The sequence below is a fragment of the Maniola jurtina genome, chromosome 4, assembly GCF_905333055.1.
Source record: "Maniola jurtina chromosome 4, ilManJurt1.1, whole genome shotgun sequence".
Taxonomy (NCBI): domain Eukaryota; kingdom Metazoa; phylum Arthropoda; class Insecta; order Lepidoptera; family Nymphalidae; genus Maniola; species Maniola jurtina.
In genome coordinates this window covers 15,404,879-15,421,978 of record NC_060032.1, presented here as the reverse complement: position 1 = coordinate 15,421,978, position 17,100 = coordinate 15,404,879, and the positions used below count along the sequence as shown (strand labels likewise).

The following is a 17,100-nucleotide window of genomic DNA, read 5'->3' as shown; positions in this document are numbered from 1 at the left end:
ACACCCCCGACGATCCAAAGTATTTGAGTTTTCCAAAACATCATTTTCAAATAAATAATTATGTATTTAGGCAACGTCCATCTTGACAGCTTGACATTTGTCTATTGACATAATATTATGAACCTAACGGTTATCTAACCTTCTTTTCTACAAGAAAACTAGAAAAGAGCTGATAACTCTTAAACGGCTGAACCAATGTTTTTAGATTATAGCTAAGAACACTCTCGATCAAGCCAGCTTTCAAACAAAAAAAACGAAATTAAAATCGGTTCATTCGTTTAGGCGCTACGATGCCACAGACAGATACACAGATACACAGACACACAAATACACAGACACACAGATACACACGTCAAACTTATAACACCCCTCTTTTTGGGTCGGGGGTTAAAAAAAAAAGAAGCAAATGTGAAACTAGAATCAAGAAAACTAAACCGATACGTGTTGAACTTACTAATAACCTTTTCTAAATGTTTTCAAGATCACTGGGTCATCACCAAAATTTTGTACAACTGTATCAATGAACAAAATGAATCAATTTAAATTCCCGCCACGGACAGTGTCGCAAGATTGAAACCAATTGAAGTTCACCTTAGACCCGAACTCATCAGTGCTTAAGTGACCAATTGCGATTCCAATATCGTCTTGTCATCAATCAATCGTACCGTGTACGTAAGAAGAGAAACAAAATAATCCTATAAGGGTTCCGTTTTTCTTTTGAAATACGGAACCCTGAAAAAGAAAGAAAAAAAAAGCGTTTACATACTTCTCAAAGTTTACCACACATCACATGTTATACCTAAGTGGTGGTTGTCCCGGCGCCTCGTCCATTCGGGAATTAAAGCCAACATGCCTCAAGCAGAAGAAGCGACAGAATAAACTGTGTCAAGTATGGAACAAACCGAATAAAGAACCGTGAAGAAGAAGTACCGTGACAATTTAGAAGTAAGGAAACCCGTAAAATAACTAGTTACTAGAGTAACCGACATGACATAGCCCAACATACTACAAAGCTGAAGTGGCAATTGGTAGAGCACATAGTTTGAAGAATCGATCGACATTAAAGTAACAAGGTGCTGGAATGAAACCTGTAGCCGGAAAGCAGAGCACTAGGAGATCGTCCACTAGGTGAATGGACGACATCGAAACGAGAAGCAAAGAGCCAGGCGGCGCAAAACCGCAGCACGTGGGCAAGCAAAGCAAGTCTCTGTAAGAGTCCAGCAATGGACGTGACGACGAGTACAGGCACTCACTATCAGGTAGACATAACCTAAGCCCTCAAGAGTCGCCACTGGATTCAGGTGACACAAGACCGTGGCGCGTGGAAGTCACTAGAAAGACCTATGTCCACTAGTGGGCGTCTATCAATTGATATTGAATGGTAACCATAAATTCATGGTTTTCGGATGTTTCCTTTACTTATGCAATGGACATTGCTAATCGTAGCTGCCAAATTTCATGACACCCTATAGATTTTGATTCCCGTGACAGATCTCAACAGACAGACAAATAAGTGATCCTACAAGGTTTCCTTTCTTTCTTTGGAGATATGAAACCCATCGATGATGAAACCCTAAAAATGTAAATCCAAACGAACAATGTCGCGAGAATAAGCTAATACGATAAATACGTGACAAATACCAATGACATAAAAAAGCCTAACTGAATATAAGATTTGATTTCATGCGATTTCTAAATTAACGCTTTCTAAGCACGATCTTACATCTAAAGCTTTTTTTGTACTTTCTTTACTATAAATAATCGATATCCAGTTCCTTGATAAATCAACTGTTTCAGATTCAGTGCTAAAATTATCAGGTTTTAGAGTTTAGGGATATACGTCAGAGATTATAATATGCATTTTTTATCTTTCCATAACATTATTTGGACCCTATCTATATTTTTGCTCAATTATTCATCACATTATAATTTCTGTGTTTTCACATATAATTTTCAGTAATCCTTATATCAATACTTATAGGTATCAATAGAGAAACGTGTCAAATACACGATGTCTATATTGGTATGTAGGTTTTGCTAACAACATCGTGATGGGTCAATTTACATGTTAGCGTTTCTAACTCAAAAGGAAGGACATTTGCACGTTTATTTAACACAATCAAATACTATTTTTGGTTAACTGTTAACAATTTTAAAACCATTTTTAGGCTTTTTGCAGAAGGAAATATACATCGTTTTTATGTCTTAAATGTGAAGTTGAATTTATGTTTATGTTTTAAGTTCAGGTCAACGACTTTTTATCGCCTATAAATGGTTTGCTTTATTTTATAGGTCATAACTCATAATATTACACCTGCGATTGCAGAATATAAGAAATCATACCGGAAAATTGTACAATATGTATTAGAAATGATTACCGCTTTTCAAAAGATGAAAAGTAGAAAACCTACTAGAGATCAAAAGAATCATTTTTAGAAATTCATCCCAAAAAGCTTTTAAAGACTCAGATATGTTGTTGAATTTATGATGACGAACACCCACATTTTCATATTAGTGCTCGGTTTTTTTTTAATAAGACTAATTAATTTTTTTTAATAATTAAGACTAGCGCTTGGCTGCAATCAAACCTGCTGGCAAGTAATGGTGATGATATCTGATTTGAAAGCGCTGATTATGCTTATAGTAGTAAGGGATTCGCCGGTTCTGCCCCAGGCCCTGGCCCCCTCCCATGCCTCGCTGCCTCAGCCCCCTCCGTGCCTCGGTCAAGATCGAAACCTAAAAAAAAAAAAAAAAAAAAAAAAAAAAAAAAAAAAAAAAAAAAAAAAAAAAAAAAAAAGGTTTTGGGGTACGCTGAATCGATTGCGCTCACTCCCGACGTCGTATCTCTAACGGTTGCAAAGTTAGCTTTTCGAAAAACTAATCCCTAGTTCGTTATCTAATTGCTTAATCACCTACTAATGACGCTCTATTGTTCGCGAGCTCGTTGCTTCATTGGGTTTTAAAGGAAAGTCGTGAATCATAACTACTCTTTATTAGCCTTCGAATATTGATTTAAATAACTCACATAAAAATATATCATTCTCTACTGTATTTCCATTGAATAAATCTAAAAAATCTGAACTTGTATAGTAACCCGTAAACATGAAATACAAATACATTATACAATATTCTCCACAAACTGATGTGTAATCGTTCTGTATCCGCCTTGTATTGAATTGCCATATTCTTGTATTTCTTTCCAAGAACTGCTTATGATATTTTGGTGGTGCTCGTCCAAATGAATCAAAATATTGTCCAACACCATTTGTATCTATATATATGGCTATCCAATGCGATCCTGGTTTATAATCGGGGTCTAGATTGCTTATTAAATAGGCGGGTGTTTCAACATAAATCGGTAACCGGTTTGCGGCATACACATTGTCTTGCAGACTTGGGTGGATTCTTCTTAAATATGTCTTTATCCCTATTGTATTCATATTACTTCAATACTACTGATCTTATCGCTGCCGAGGATCATACATGAATGGGACGTAAGACCATGTTATTTCAGATATATTATAAATCATCATCATCATGATCAACCCATCGCCGGCTCACTACAGAGCACGGATCTCCTCTCAGAATGAGTCTACCACGCTGGCTGAGTGTGGATTGGCAGACTTCGCACACCTTTAAGAACACTATGGAGAACTCTCAAGCATGCAGGTTCCCTCATGATGTTTTCCTTCACCATTAAAACAGTGTTATTTAATTAAGTACTTGAAACGCACAAGACTTCGAAAAGTTAGAGGTGCGTGCCTGGAAGTGCGTCTTAACCACTAGGCTATCACAGCATAGTCTTATTAAAAATAATGGTCCATAACTTAAATAAAAACAAAAAATATTTCTTGTATCAGTGTTTTATTACAAACCTTAATAATAATGTAGGTACAAATTATAACTTAATCTATTTACAGAAATTAGGTTTCTTAGCTGCTATAGTCCACGCTTACATTACGATTTTTATCAATTTCAATAACATTGTCAAACTCTGCATATACGATGCAGTTTATCGTTTCAGGAATAGCTGAATCAAAGCGAACTTCTAGCCTCACACTACCGTGCTTTATAAGATTCCAATGACTAGAGTGAGCTGATAAATCAGGAGTTAAATCGAATGCTAAGAGACAATAGCCTTTTGCATATTGTTCCCTAGATATTCCGTTCCCTTCATTTAAAAAATGGATTCCCGTGCCTGAGAATAACGTATGATAGGCTGAACTGAAAGTATTATCATCGAATGATGGTTGCAAAGCTTTTGAAGGTATTTGTTGGCCATCAATATATAAACTAAATGTATTCATATGATAATTTTCAAAGTTGAATGGATTTTTCGTAAGAGTTCCATTAAATGCTGCGTTGTTAACAAATCCGACAATACATCTTTTAGGAACTTGACCAAGAAAAATATTATCGAGTGTTTTACCCTGAACCCCTGAAGGAATTGTTAAAACTTTAACTTCCGCTCGAGTTATTGGATATTTTGCAGTAGTAGATGCTAAAACTTTTTGATGTGCAAGTAATACAGTCGGATTGATCCGCGCGCGTCGATTAGTCATTATTCATTCCAGGTATTTGAAATTCTGTAGGTGCGTCATTAGAAAATTCCAACAATACATCTTTATCTAGGTAGTTAGCTTATCACGTTACTTTTGGCTTTGTTCAATAATCGTTACAATCACTAACCACCTTTTTGAAATATTGATTACAAAACCTTTTTCGATAATATGCTGTTTAACTAGTTGTTATCGGTGCAAATACATTCTTCACTAACGATAATGGCATTGGTTTTACTATATAAGCTCAAAATAAATAATTTCTGTCACATTTACTACCTCGTTTCTACTGAAGAGTACTGAGAGAGTACAGTTTGACTTTAAATCTATATTGTGTTCATACAAGTGTTTATTAGCAGTGTGTGATTAAGAAGTGTCGTGTGATAAACAATGGAGGTGAGTGTGTAATTTATTTTCTTGTAGTTCCCTTTAAATTAATGTAAATATTTATGATATCAGTATGATAGTTTATTTTTATTGTTACAGAATATATCGTACTCCCCTTGCAACAGTCAAGAAAACAATACATATAAGCAATATTACTTTCCTGCGAATTTGGTAGAAGAAGAAACACAAAATTTGCTCATAGATCATGAAATGCCATCAAAGAAAATGAAAAGGAAATCTGAAAATATAGACATTTTTTTCGAGTCATCCCCAAAAAATAAAAACAAAACTAGTTCAACAGTAGCTCGAGCTAACAAAGATGGCAGTATATCATATATATCTACGAACTCCAACGATGGTGCGACAGCCACACATCTCATTAAATTAGAGGTGTATGACCTAAAAAAACTAGCCAAAATACCTCAGTCTCAACACTGGAAACATGCTAATGTAAAAATCAAATATTATACAGAAAAGGCTAATGGAAATTTTGCGAACACGAATGAGATAATTTATAATATTACAAAAGAAATCGCAGAAACAGAGGGTTGTAAAAAATACTCATTTAATAATTAATAACTTAATCTGTCATTAGTAAACTACCTCACATAAATACTTACCATAATTTAATTTGTGAGATTAATTCGACGTAACACTTATACAAGCAGTATAAAAACACATTGTAAATCCTATAGTAATGTCAGTAAGCCACCTGGTGCTGTTAATGTATAAGTCTCCCTCTGTGGTCTTATAAACTGTTAGCAATGGAAGATACAATTGAGAGCTGTGTTAGCTCATTTTTCAACACTTCAATTAATGATGAGGAACTCATTGAGGCTTTGGATTATTGTGATTTACTGGATCCAGCATATGATAATGAATTGTATAATATGTGTGAAGCAATTGATTCAATCATGTAAGTATTTAAGCATTATTCTTTTTAAAATTATATGATGTGTATTATTTATTGTTTTTATATGCTTCTATTTTTTATTTCTAGCCCAACTAAACAGAAACTTCAAATTGGTGGAGCTTTAAAGCGGTCCAATGATTCCACAGTGAACAACTCTGCGAAAAGAGTGAAATATAATGAGGGAGCATCAACTTCATCTGTTCAATACTCAGAAAATAACTCCACTACACCATCTGCATATTCAGAAGGTAATAAAGTGAAGTGTGATATTTGCAATATTTTTATAACCAAAAGGTATTTTTCTAATCATTTAAAAAGTAATTTACATAAAAATAATCATTTAAAGTCGCACCCATCATTATCGAATGTTTCTGTTATTGATTCAGCTTTTGGACAAAGAATAATAACGTACATGATAAATAGTAAAAATGATGATTTATCGATTTTTAAGACCCCTGAATCATTTTTGAATTCAATAAAAAATGATATTTTATTCCTAGTTCAAGAGTCGATCAAAGAACATACAGTTTTTAAGGTAAACTTCATTTTACACGCAGACTTTATACAACAAACCAAACAATTGACAAATTCATTTGACTTTCAAACATCAAACTATATAGTTTTCCGTGGAGACGATCTAAATATTTTCCTGTCATCATTATGTGACACTTTTAAAAATAAAATTAGTTCTTTTGAAAGAAAAGACAGTGGCTGGAGTTTAACAAACATAAAATGCTTACATATGAATGTAAATAAATTTAACCCGCTTCGTGGTACATCTTATATTGATTTACCTCAAGATATTAGAGCAAAAAAAGCGGTGATAAATGTTAAAAATGCTGATTATATGTGTTTCAAATGGGCATTACTTTCTGCTTTATATCCTCCTGCTAATAACAAAACCGATAGAGTCTCGTCATACAGCATGCATTCAGATAAACTTAAATTTGATGGTATATCATTTCCAGTCAAATTAACAGATATACCTAAAGTTGAAAAGCAAAACAATATAAGTGTGAATGTTTTTGGCTTAGAATATAATAAAGAAAAGAAAAATCATAGTATTGTAGGTCCCCTCTATTTTACAAAATCTCGAAATAGTACTCATGTTAATTTATTATTAATCTCAAATCAAACAAACTCGCATTATTGCTATATTAAAAACATGTCACGACTAGTTAGCAAGCAAATTTCAAACCAAGAACATGCCATTTATTTATGTGATGGGTGTCTTTTACATTTTCCTACACAGGAGAGATTAGAAACCCACCAACAAAATGATTGCGTTCATATCATTACAGAATTACCAAACAGTGAACTATCTAAAAAAAATTGGTTTGGACAACCATCATCAAACAATAAAATAAAGTTTGATAAGTTTAATAAAAAGTTAAGAATACCATTTGTAATATATGCTGATTTCGAAGCGTTTTTAAAACCAATAAATTCATGTTCAAACGATCCCTCTAAACCTTTTACTGAGAATATTCAGAAACACGAAGTGTATAGTTTTGGATATTATATTAAATATTCATACGATGATAGCCTTTCAAAATATGAAACATACAGCGGTCCAGATTGCACTAAAGTATTCATGGAACGACTCTATGAGGACATAAAACTAATATGCAGAAAAAATAGTTTTCAAAAACGCCCAAACCCACTAACAAAAGATGATGAAATAACTATTGCAAATTCTCATAACTGTCACATATGCGAATCAAGACTGAATGGAGAATCCATTCTGGACTTTGACTGGCATACTGGAAATCTAAGAGGTGTAGCACATGAATCATGTGTGGAAAAATATCGCGCTCCCCGTCATATTCCTGTAATTTTACATAATCTTAGTAATTATGACGCACATTTCATTGTTCATTCATTAAATTTTACGGAAGGTGAAATCGAAGTAATACCTCAAAATAAAGAAAGATATATTTCGTTTTCAAAAATATTAAATGTTAATAACCAACAGATAAGTTTGAGATTCATAGATTCTTTCAAATTTTTGCCGTGCAGTCTTGATCAATTAGCAAAAAATCTCAATGACGATCAATTTAGATCGTTAAAAAGAAACTTTCCTCATAATGATGACTTTAGTCGTTTAAGAAGAAAAGGTATTTATCCGTATGAATACATGACTTCCATTGAATGTTTAAAATCATCATCACTCCCATCTCAACCTCAATTTTACAATTCGCTGTCTAATTCCCATGTTTCCGATGATGACTATAATCATGCAAAAGATATTTGGAGTCATTTTTCTTGTCAAAACATGTTAGATTATTCGAATCTGTATTTGCAAACGGATGTTTTGTTATTAACGGATATATATGAAAATTTTCGTGATATTTGCATCAAAACATATGGATTAGATCCAGCTCATTATTACACAGCTCCAGGTTTAAGTTGGGATGCCATGCTTAAATATACTCAAATTGAGCTAGAGTTATTGACCGACTATGATAAAATAGCTTTTATTAAAACTGGGATCAGAGGAGGCATATCTCAATGTAGCAATCGTTATGCAAAAGCAAATAATCAGTTTATGGAAGATTATGATAAGGAAAAACCCAAATCGTATCTAACATATTTAGACGCTAATAATCTTTATGGTTGGGCCATGTCCCAGTATCTTCCAACAGGTGGGTTTGAATGGGTAAACACTGAAACAAACTTTAAAGTATCAGACACATCGGATATTGGCTTTATTCTTGAAGTCGATTTGGAGTATCCTAATGAACTTCATGATTTGCATTCCGACTTACCTTTATGCCCTGAAAATCTTCGTATCGGGAATTCTAAAGATATCAAGTTAGTACCCAATCTTAATAATAAAACGAAATATAAAATTCATTATAGAAATCTAAAACAATGTCTTAGTATGGGTATAAAGTTAACTAAAATTCATAGAATATTAAAATTTAACCAAAGTCCTTGGTTACAAACATATATAGATTTAAATACGAATATGCGAACTTTGGCTACTTCAGATTTTGAGAAAGATTTTTACAAATTAATGAACAATTCCGTTTTCGGCAAGACTATGGAAAATATCGAAAAGAGAGTCAATGTTAAAATGTTAACGCATTGGGAAAATCGTGGTAAAGTCTTAGGGGCACAAGACTTAATTGCTAAACCTGAATTCCATAGCTTAGCCGTTTTCAACGATAACTTGGTAGCAATACAGTTGCGCAGAACCAAATTAACTTATAACAAACCAATTTATTTGGGTTTTTGTATTTTAGACATTTCTAAAACTTTAATGTATGAATTCCATTATAATTATATGATAAAAAAATTTAACAAGAATATTAAGTTATTGTATACAGATACAGATAGTTTAATTTATCAAATTTTTACAGACAATTTTTATGAAGATATAAAATGTGATCTAATTAATTATTTCGATACATCCGATTATCCACAAGATAATATTTACGGCTATCCAAAAATAAATAAAAAAAAGTTAGGATTCTTTAAAGATGAAAATAATGGGAAAATTTTAAGAGAATTCGTAGGATTAAGATCAAAAATGTATGCACTGGATGTGGACCATAAAACTTTTGCAAAAGCAAAAGGAGTAAATAAAAGTGTCACAAAAAATATGTCCATGGAAAATTACAGATCGTGTCTACTTGATAAAAAAATTCAGTATTGTAATATGCTAAGATTTCGATCCATCAAACATGCGATTTTCACACAAAACATTAATAAAACTTGTCTGTCGTATAATGACACCAAGCGGTATATTTTACAAAATGATATTGACACATTAGCTTGGGGTCATTATAAAATTAGTAATAATGAGATATTTTAAGAAATGTAGTGTAAGGAATTTTTAATGTAATTTGATGTGTCTTTAATTTATTTATTTTTTACTTGTAAATATTTTAAGGAATTTTTATTGTAATTTGATGTGTCTTTTATTTTATTTTTTTTACTTGTAAATACTATATAGTTTTAAGAAATTGATTTTAACTTTCGTCTTTATATGTATTTTATTACAACTTTCCTCTAGTTCATTTTTGTAAATAGATTTAAAAAAAAAAATGTTTAATGTGATTTATTTCTTTTTGATTTTTATTTTGTTTCATAGAACTTTTATTCCATTGTATATAATGTATATTAAGTAAAATAAAATGTTATACTGTCACTGAAATGTCTCAGTCTTTTTTTAAACCTTTCAAGTAACACACGTTACAATGTTGTGTTTTATTCATCCATTTACTGCAATCGTAGCTGGTCCAAGTGGTTGTGGAAAATCAAATTTTGTTACAAATTTCATAAAATATGTGAAAGAAATTTGCAGTAGAGACTTTGCTGAAATTACTTGGTGTTATGATGAAATGCAACCACTATATAATTTATCAAATGTTAACTATCATCAAGGAATTCCTGATCTTACAATGTTTGATGGCAAAGATGCTCACCTTGTTATAATTGATGATCTTATGAGAGAATCTGATGGTCGTATTGTAGATATTTTCACTAAAGGTAGTCATCACAGAAACTTAAGTGTTTTTTATATTACTCAAAATTTATTTCATCAGGGAAAAGGACAAAGAGATATATCTTTGAATTCAAGTTACATTATTTATTTTAAAAATCCTCGTGATAAAACACAAATACGATACCTATCAAGACAAGTGTCACCAGAAAATTCAAAATTCATTGAGGATGCCTATAAGGATGCGACAAAAGAAGCACATGGATATTTGATGATTGATCTGAAACAAGATACAAATGACATGTGTCGAATTAAGTCAAAAATATTTCCCTCTGATGAATGTTGCGTCGTATATATCCCACCAAAAGATTATAAATATTTAAAGAATCATCAAATTCCTATCATTTACAAATAATGCATCGAAGCCTAAAGACACATAAAGAGCTGCTACAAGCGTTGCATACACTTAAACCTAAATATCAAAAAGCATTATTAAAATCCTGTGAAGAAGAAGAGATAAATTGCATTTGTGAGTGCATTCACAACGTATTACAAGGTAAAGTTCCACTAGAAGATAGACGAAAGAAAAAGTTAAAAAAATTTAAAAGTATACTTCGCACTTTGGTTCGCAAGGGAAAAAATAAACTAAGAAAAAAGATATTGATTCAAAAAGGAGGAGCATTTATACCTTTAATTTTGGGTTCTATTTTGAGTGGATTAGTATCATCTATAGTTTAAAATGGAAAATGCTAAAAAAATGTTGCTTGTTGAGCCTAGTTTTATAGAAAAACTAAAGCAGCATACCAATACTGAAAATCCTATGTCCCGATTAGATGCAGAAATGCAAAAGATTTTAAATAGTAATATCGAAGATCGGAAAAAATGTATTTTATATCTACAAATTCTACAAAGATACCTACATTTTACCGAAGGAGAACGACAACCTATCGAGTTGCCAATCATTACTGACAATATAAATGAAGCTAAGAGTTATAAAAATAACAACATGGAAAATAAAGACTTAGTATCGTTCGAGTCACCAACAGCTGAAGTGAAGGAAAATAAAAATTCGAATGAACATAGTCAACCACGTTACTCAACAACTCAAATACTAAGTCTTATACCAAAATCATATTTGAAAAAAGGTGAGCTGTTATTAAACTTGATTTCTTTGAGTAAAAATACAATTTATTGGGATGATGATGATGGTACAGTGATAATTAATAATGAAAAAGTCCCTGGAAGTAATATTGTTGATCTAATTAATGATTCGTTGAGACCACTAAAAAAAAGTGATCCAATAGGTTGGGAAAAGTTTGCCAAGGCATTACATGCAATCAAAGTACCATTGACTTACATCGGAAATTCTAAGAGGTCGGATTTTATTCATCAACTTCAGATGAAATCACTCGAAGGGAACTCTACATCTGATGAAAGAACTTTAAATACTCCACAAGGTAGTGGTGATAAATATATTAAAAAAATTAGGAAGAAAATTGATTGGGAAAAATGGACCCCTTATTAGAAATTAATAATATATATTATAATCCAAAACACCCAGCTGGGTTTAGTAGCATTGATAAATTATCAAAGACCATGAAAGGTAAAATGAGTAAAACGGATGTAAAGAAATGGTTACAATCACAAGAAACCTATACTCTTCATAAACCTGTTCACAGAAAGTTTTCTCGAAACAAATACATATTATCAAATCTCAATGAATTATGGCAGGCTGATCTTAGTGATATGAGAACTTATTCGAAATATAATGATGGTTTTAACTATATATTGTGTGTTATTGATGTCTTTAGTAAATATGCTTATGCTAGGTCGATGAAAAAGAAAAACTCTAAAACAATAATCGAATGTTTTGAAAGTATATTTAATGAATCTAATGCGACTCCTACACACATACAATCGGATAAAGGAACTGAGTTTGTTTCTAAAGATGTTAAAAAGTATTTTAAAAGCAAAAATATAAATTATTACACTACAAATAATCCTGATATAAAAGCAAGTATTGTAGAAAGGTTTCAAAGAACTCTGAAATCTAAAATGTGGCGCTATTTTACATACAAAAATACATATAAATACATAGATATTTTACAAGACTTGGTATATTCATATAACCATAGTTTTCATTCTAGTATTAAGATGTGTCCTTGTGATGTTAGTTCTAACAATATAATGACTGTTTGGAGAAATTTATATGATAGAAAAGCAACTAACAAACCATCATCACAAAATTCACTACCTACATTTCATGTTGGTGATAATGTTAGAATTTCAAAATATAAACACATTTTTCAAAAAGGTTATGAATCTAACTGGAGTGATGAAATATTTGTTATATCTTCAATAATAGATAGATCCCCACATGTAGTTTACACATTGAAAGATTTACAAAACGAACCTATAGTTGGAACTTTTTATGAAAAAGAATTACAAAAAGTATTTTATGACCCCTCCTCAAATTATAAAATAGATAAAATCATTAGTTCTCGATACTCCGGCAACAGAAAAGAAGTGTTAGTGAAGTGGAAAGGTTATCCTGATAAATTTAACAGTTGGGTTTTAGAGTCTAATTTAAATCAAATATGATAAAGGAAAACTTTTATTTGACTTTACTTAGTAATAGTTCAATGGAATACTTCCCGGAAAACAAAACAACTATGTTTTCAACGAAGTTACCAAAATCCCTTATATTAGAAGGTGAATGGTTTGTTGGAGTTGTAGAAATTCAATATCCTTGTACGGTATTTACTGTTCAAGAACATGAAAATGTTATTAACACATCTAAATGGGTTTTGATGCCTGATGATGACACACATTCATTAGTGCACTATAAAGGACGGATTCCGGCCATGAACTATGACAGCATTCAACATGTTATAGAAACTTTAAATAGATATACTTTTGAAGAAATAGTATTTCATTATGATGAAATAACCAAACACGTATCAGTATCAATTTTGGATAACTCAATTGACACACTTAAGTTGTCAACCAAATTATGTTTACAACTTGGATTTGAACCAAACAAAAATCTTGCAGTAAATAAAATTGGGAGCTATCCTTCTAATTTAAAATTAGGGTTGCCATCTCAATTGTTTGTTTATTGTGATATAATAGAACCGCAAATTGTGGGGGATGTAATGGCTCCTCTTCTCAGAATTGTACCTTTAGATACGGCAACATATGTATATGGAGCAAATAAAATGCATATTTTCTCACCACCTCACTATTTACCTGTTATGCGGCGGGAGTTTGATACTATTGAAATAGATATAAGGTCAAGCACAGGCAATAAAATCCCATTCCAGTTTGGAACTGTGTGTATTAAACTTCACTTTAGAAAATTATAATGGATCCTTATCAAAAGATAACTTGTCCTTACGAGCAATATTATTCACATCAGGCTGGGTCAGGTATTGGAGTAATTTATAAAGGTGTACCATATCAACGTGGTCATGGTATTGGGAGTTTTCTTGGAGGATTGTTTAGGTCTATTTTACCACTACTCTCTAGTGGTGCTCGAGCTGTAGGAAAAGAAGCATTAAATGCAGGTGTTGGTCTTCTATCGGATATGGTTAGCGCACGACCTTTGGAAGATTCTATCAAAACTCGTCTTAAGGAAGCTAGTTCAAACTTAAAAAGGAAAGTTCATGACAAGATAGACAGAATTAATATGTCTGGCTCAGGATATATAACTAAAAGAAAACGACAATCTTCATTCATTCAACCGCTGACAGCTAAAGTGAAAGCTATTAAAAAATCAAGGCTCAGTCAAAATAAAATAAAAGATATATTTTCTAATTAATTATGTCTTTTTTACATAATCATTCATGTGAGTGTATTAAATCAGAGTTAGATTTGTTTGCTTTGCCATCAACGCAAACAAGTATAGAAAATGGATTATGGATTCATTACAAACCCATTTCATCCCTTGCTGATGATGGACCGATAGAATTTCAAATACCTGGAACGAGCGAAGACTACATAGATTTGTCTCATACGTTGATCCATTTAAAAGCTAAGATAGTGAATCAAGACTTATCAAAACTTAGTTCATCTGCAGTTGTAGCTCCAATTAACAATTGGTTACATTCAGTCTTCAGTCAGCTGGATGTATACTTGAATCAAAAACTCATTTCACCTCCAAACAATACATACGCTTACCGTGCTTACATTGAGACATTATTAAACTATGCGCCAGCAGCAAAAGAATCTCACCTGACTTGCGGTCTTTGGTATGAAGATACTGCGGGGAATATGGATTCAGTAGATGAAAAAAATACAGGTTTTACTAAAAGACAGAGTCTTGCAGCCGAAAGTAAAGAAATAGAAATGATTGGACACTTACATGGTGATATATTCAACCAGGAAAAATTTTTGATTAATGGTGTTGAGATGTGTGTTAAATTAATTCGCTCAAGGGAAACTTTCAGTCTTATGGCTTCTTCAAATGATTTAAAACTTAAAGTGTGTATCACGGATGCAACCCTTATAGTTCGACGCGCGCGGATCAATCCGACTGTATTACTTGCACATCAAAAAGTTTTAGCATCTACTACTGCAAAATATCCAATAACTCGAGCGGAAGTTAAAGTTTTAACAATTCCTTCAGGGGTTCAGGGTAAAACACTCGATAATATTTTTCTTGGTCAAGTTCCTAAAAGATGTATTGTCGGATTTGTTAACAACGCAGCATTTAATGGAACTCTTACGAAAAATCCATTCAACTTTGAAAATTATCATATGAATACATTTAGTTTATATATTGATGGCCAACAAATACCTTCAAAAGCTTTGCAACCATCATTCGATGATAATACTTTCAGTTCAGCCTATCATACGTTATTCTCAGGCACGGGAATCCATTTTTTAAATGAAGGGAACGGAATATCTAGGGAACAATATGCAAAAGGCTATTGTCTCTTAGCATTCGATTTAACTCCTGATTTATCAGCTCACTCTAGTCATTGGAATCTTATAAAGCACGGTAGTGTGAGGCTAGAAGTTCGCTTTGATTCAGCTATTCCTGAAACGATAAACTGCATCGTATATGCAGAGTTTGACAATGTTATTGAAATTGATAAAAATCGTAATGTAAGCGTGGACTATAGCAGCTAAGAAACCTAATTTCTGTAAATAGATTAAGTTATAATTTGTACCTACATTATTATTAAGGTTTGTAATAAAACACTGATACAAGAAATATTTTTTGTTTTTATTTAAGTTATGGACCATTATTTTTAATAAGACTATGCTGTGATAGCCTAGTGGTTAAGACGCACTTCCAGGCACGCACCTCTAACTTTTCGAAGTCTTGTGCGTTTCAAGTACTTAATTAAATAACACTGTTTTAATGGTGAAGGAAAACATCATGAGGGAACCTGCATGCTTGAGAGTTCTCCATAGTGTTCTTAAAGGTGTGCGAAGTCTGCCAATCCACACTCAGCCAGCGTGGTAGACTCATTCTGAGAGGAGATCCGTGCTCTGTAGTGAGCCGGCGATGGGTTGATCATGATGATGATGATTTATAATATATCTGAAATAACATGGTCTTACGTCCCATTCATGTATGATCCTCGGCAGCGATAAGATCAGTAGTATTGAAGTAATATGAATACAATAGGGATAAAGACATATTTAAGAAGAATCCACCCAAGTCTGCAAGACAATGTGTATGCCGCAAACCGGTTACCGATTTATGTTGAAACACCCGCCTATTTAATAAGCAATCTAGACCCCGATTATAAACCAGGATCGCATTGGATAGCCATATATATAGATACAAATGGTGTTGGACAATATTTTGATTCATTTGGACGAGCACCACCAAAATATCATAAGCAGTTCTTGGAAAGAAATACAAGAATATGGCAATTCAATACAAGGCGGATACAGAACGATTACACATCAGTTTGTGGAGAATATTGTATAATGTATTTGTATTTCATGTTTACGGGTTACTATACAAGTTCAGATTTTTTAGATTTATTCAATGGAAATACAGTAGAGAATGATATATTTTTATGTGAGTTATTTAAATCAATATTCGAAGGCTAATAAAGAGTAGTTATGATTCACGACTTTCCTTTAAAACCCAATGAAGCAACGAGCTCGCGAACAATAGAGCGTCATTAGTAGGTGATTAAGCAATTAGATAACGAACTAGGGATTAGTTTTTCGAAAAGCTAACTTTGCAACCGTTAGAGATACGACGTCGGGAGTGAGCGCAATCGATTCAGCGTACCCCAAAACCTTTTTTTTTTTTTTTTTTTTTTTTTTTTTTTTTTTTTTTTTTTTTTTTAGGTTTCGATCTTGACCGAGGCACGGAGGGGGCTGAGGCAGCGAGGCATGGGAGGGGGCCAGGGCCTGGGGCAGAACCGGCGAATCCCTTACTACTGCTTATATAAACAGAACATAATATATTTTTCACAATATTTACACTCGGCAAAGGCCCAAACAGCCGAACAAAAAGTTTGCACACTTTTGCATAACACTTTACTGAAGTATGTAACATGAATGTTCAAATACTCAAGCTGCTCGAGTACAAAGACAAGCACTCGTGTGATGGTGCTTAGCCGTATCACGGATCGGTGCTTTAGAGCTTAGCGTATTGGTGCAGTTGTGCAAACAACTTGCTCAATAGCCGATTGCAATCGTTCACGCACTACGTTATCTGTAAGATATTAAGAATAGACCTCCCCATAACATAAAAGCTTCATGTTTATAAAACTATTGATATACTACAGATACAGCTCTAGCAAAGCTTTCTAGATTCC

The 17,100-nt window shown here is 32.7% G+C and overlaps 2 protein-coding genes across 2 annotated transcripts in view; one reads left to right on the top strand and one right to left on the bottom strand.

The window, feature by feature from the left end:
• Nucleotides 1–17,100, bottom strand: part of LOC123864146 (innexin inx1) — a 62,511-nt gene that overhangs the window by 27,883 nt on the left and 17,528 nt on the right. The window lies entirely within an intron of this gene.
• Nucleotides 5,527–17,095, top strand: LOC123864747. The gene is made up of 3 exons (XM_045905373.1): nucleotides 5,527–5,862; nucleotides 5,947–6,396; nucleotides 17,071–17,095. The coding sequence occupies exons 1-3, from the start codon at nucleotides 5,711–5,713 to the stop codon at nucleotides 17,093–17,095; spliced, it is 627 nt and encodes a 208-aa protein (XP_045761329.1). The 5' UTR covers nucleotides 5,527–5,710.

What these genes read in the sequence shown, in the direction of transcription:
- LOC123864747 (XM_045905373.1), top strand. Translation starts at nt 5,711, where the DNA reads ATGGAAGATACAATTGAGAGCTGTGTTAGCTCATTTTTCAACACTTCA. An exon ending in GAAGCAATTGATTCAATCAT is followed by an intron (nt 5,863 to 5,946) that starts GTAAGTATTTAA and finishes TTTTATTTCTAG; the next exon opens with CCCAACTAAACAGAAACTTC. An exon ending in GAACATACAGTTTTTAAGGT is followed by an intron (nt 6,397 to 17,070) that starts AAACTTCATTTT and finishes GATATACTACAG; the next exon opens with ATACAGCTCTAGCAAAGCTT.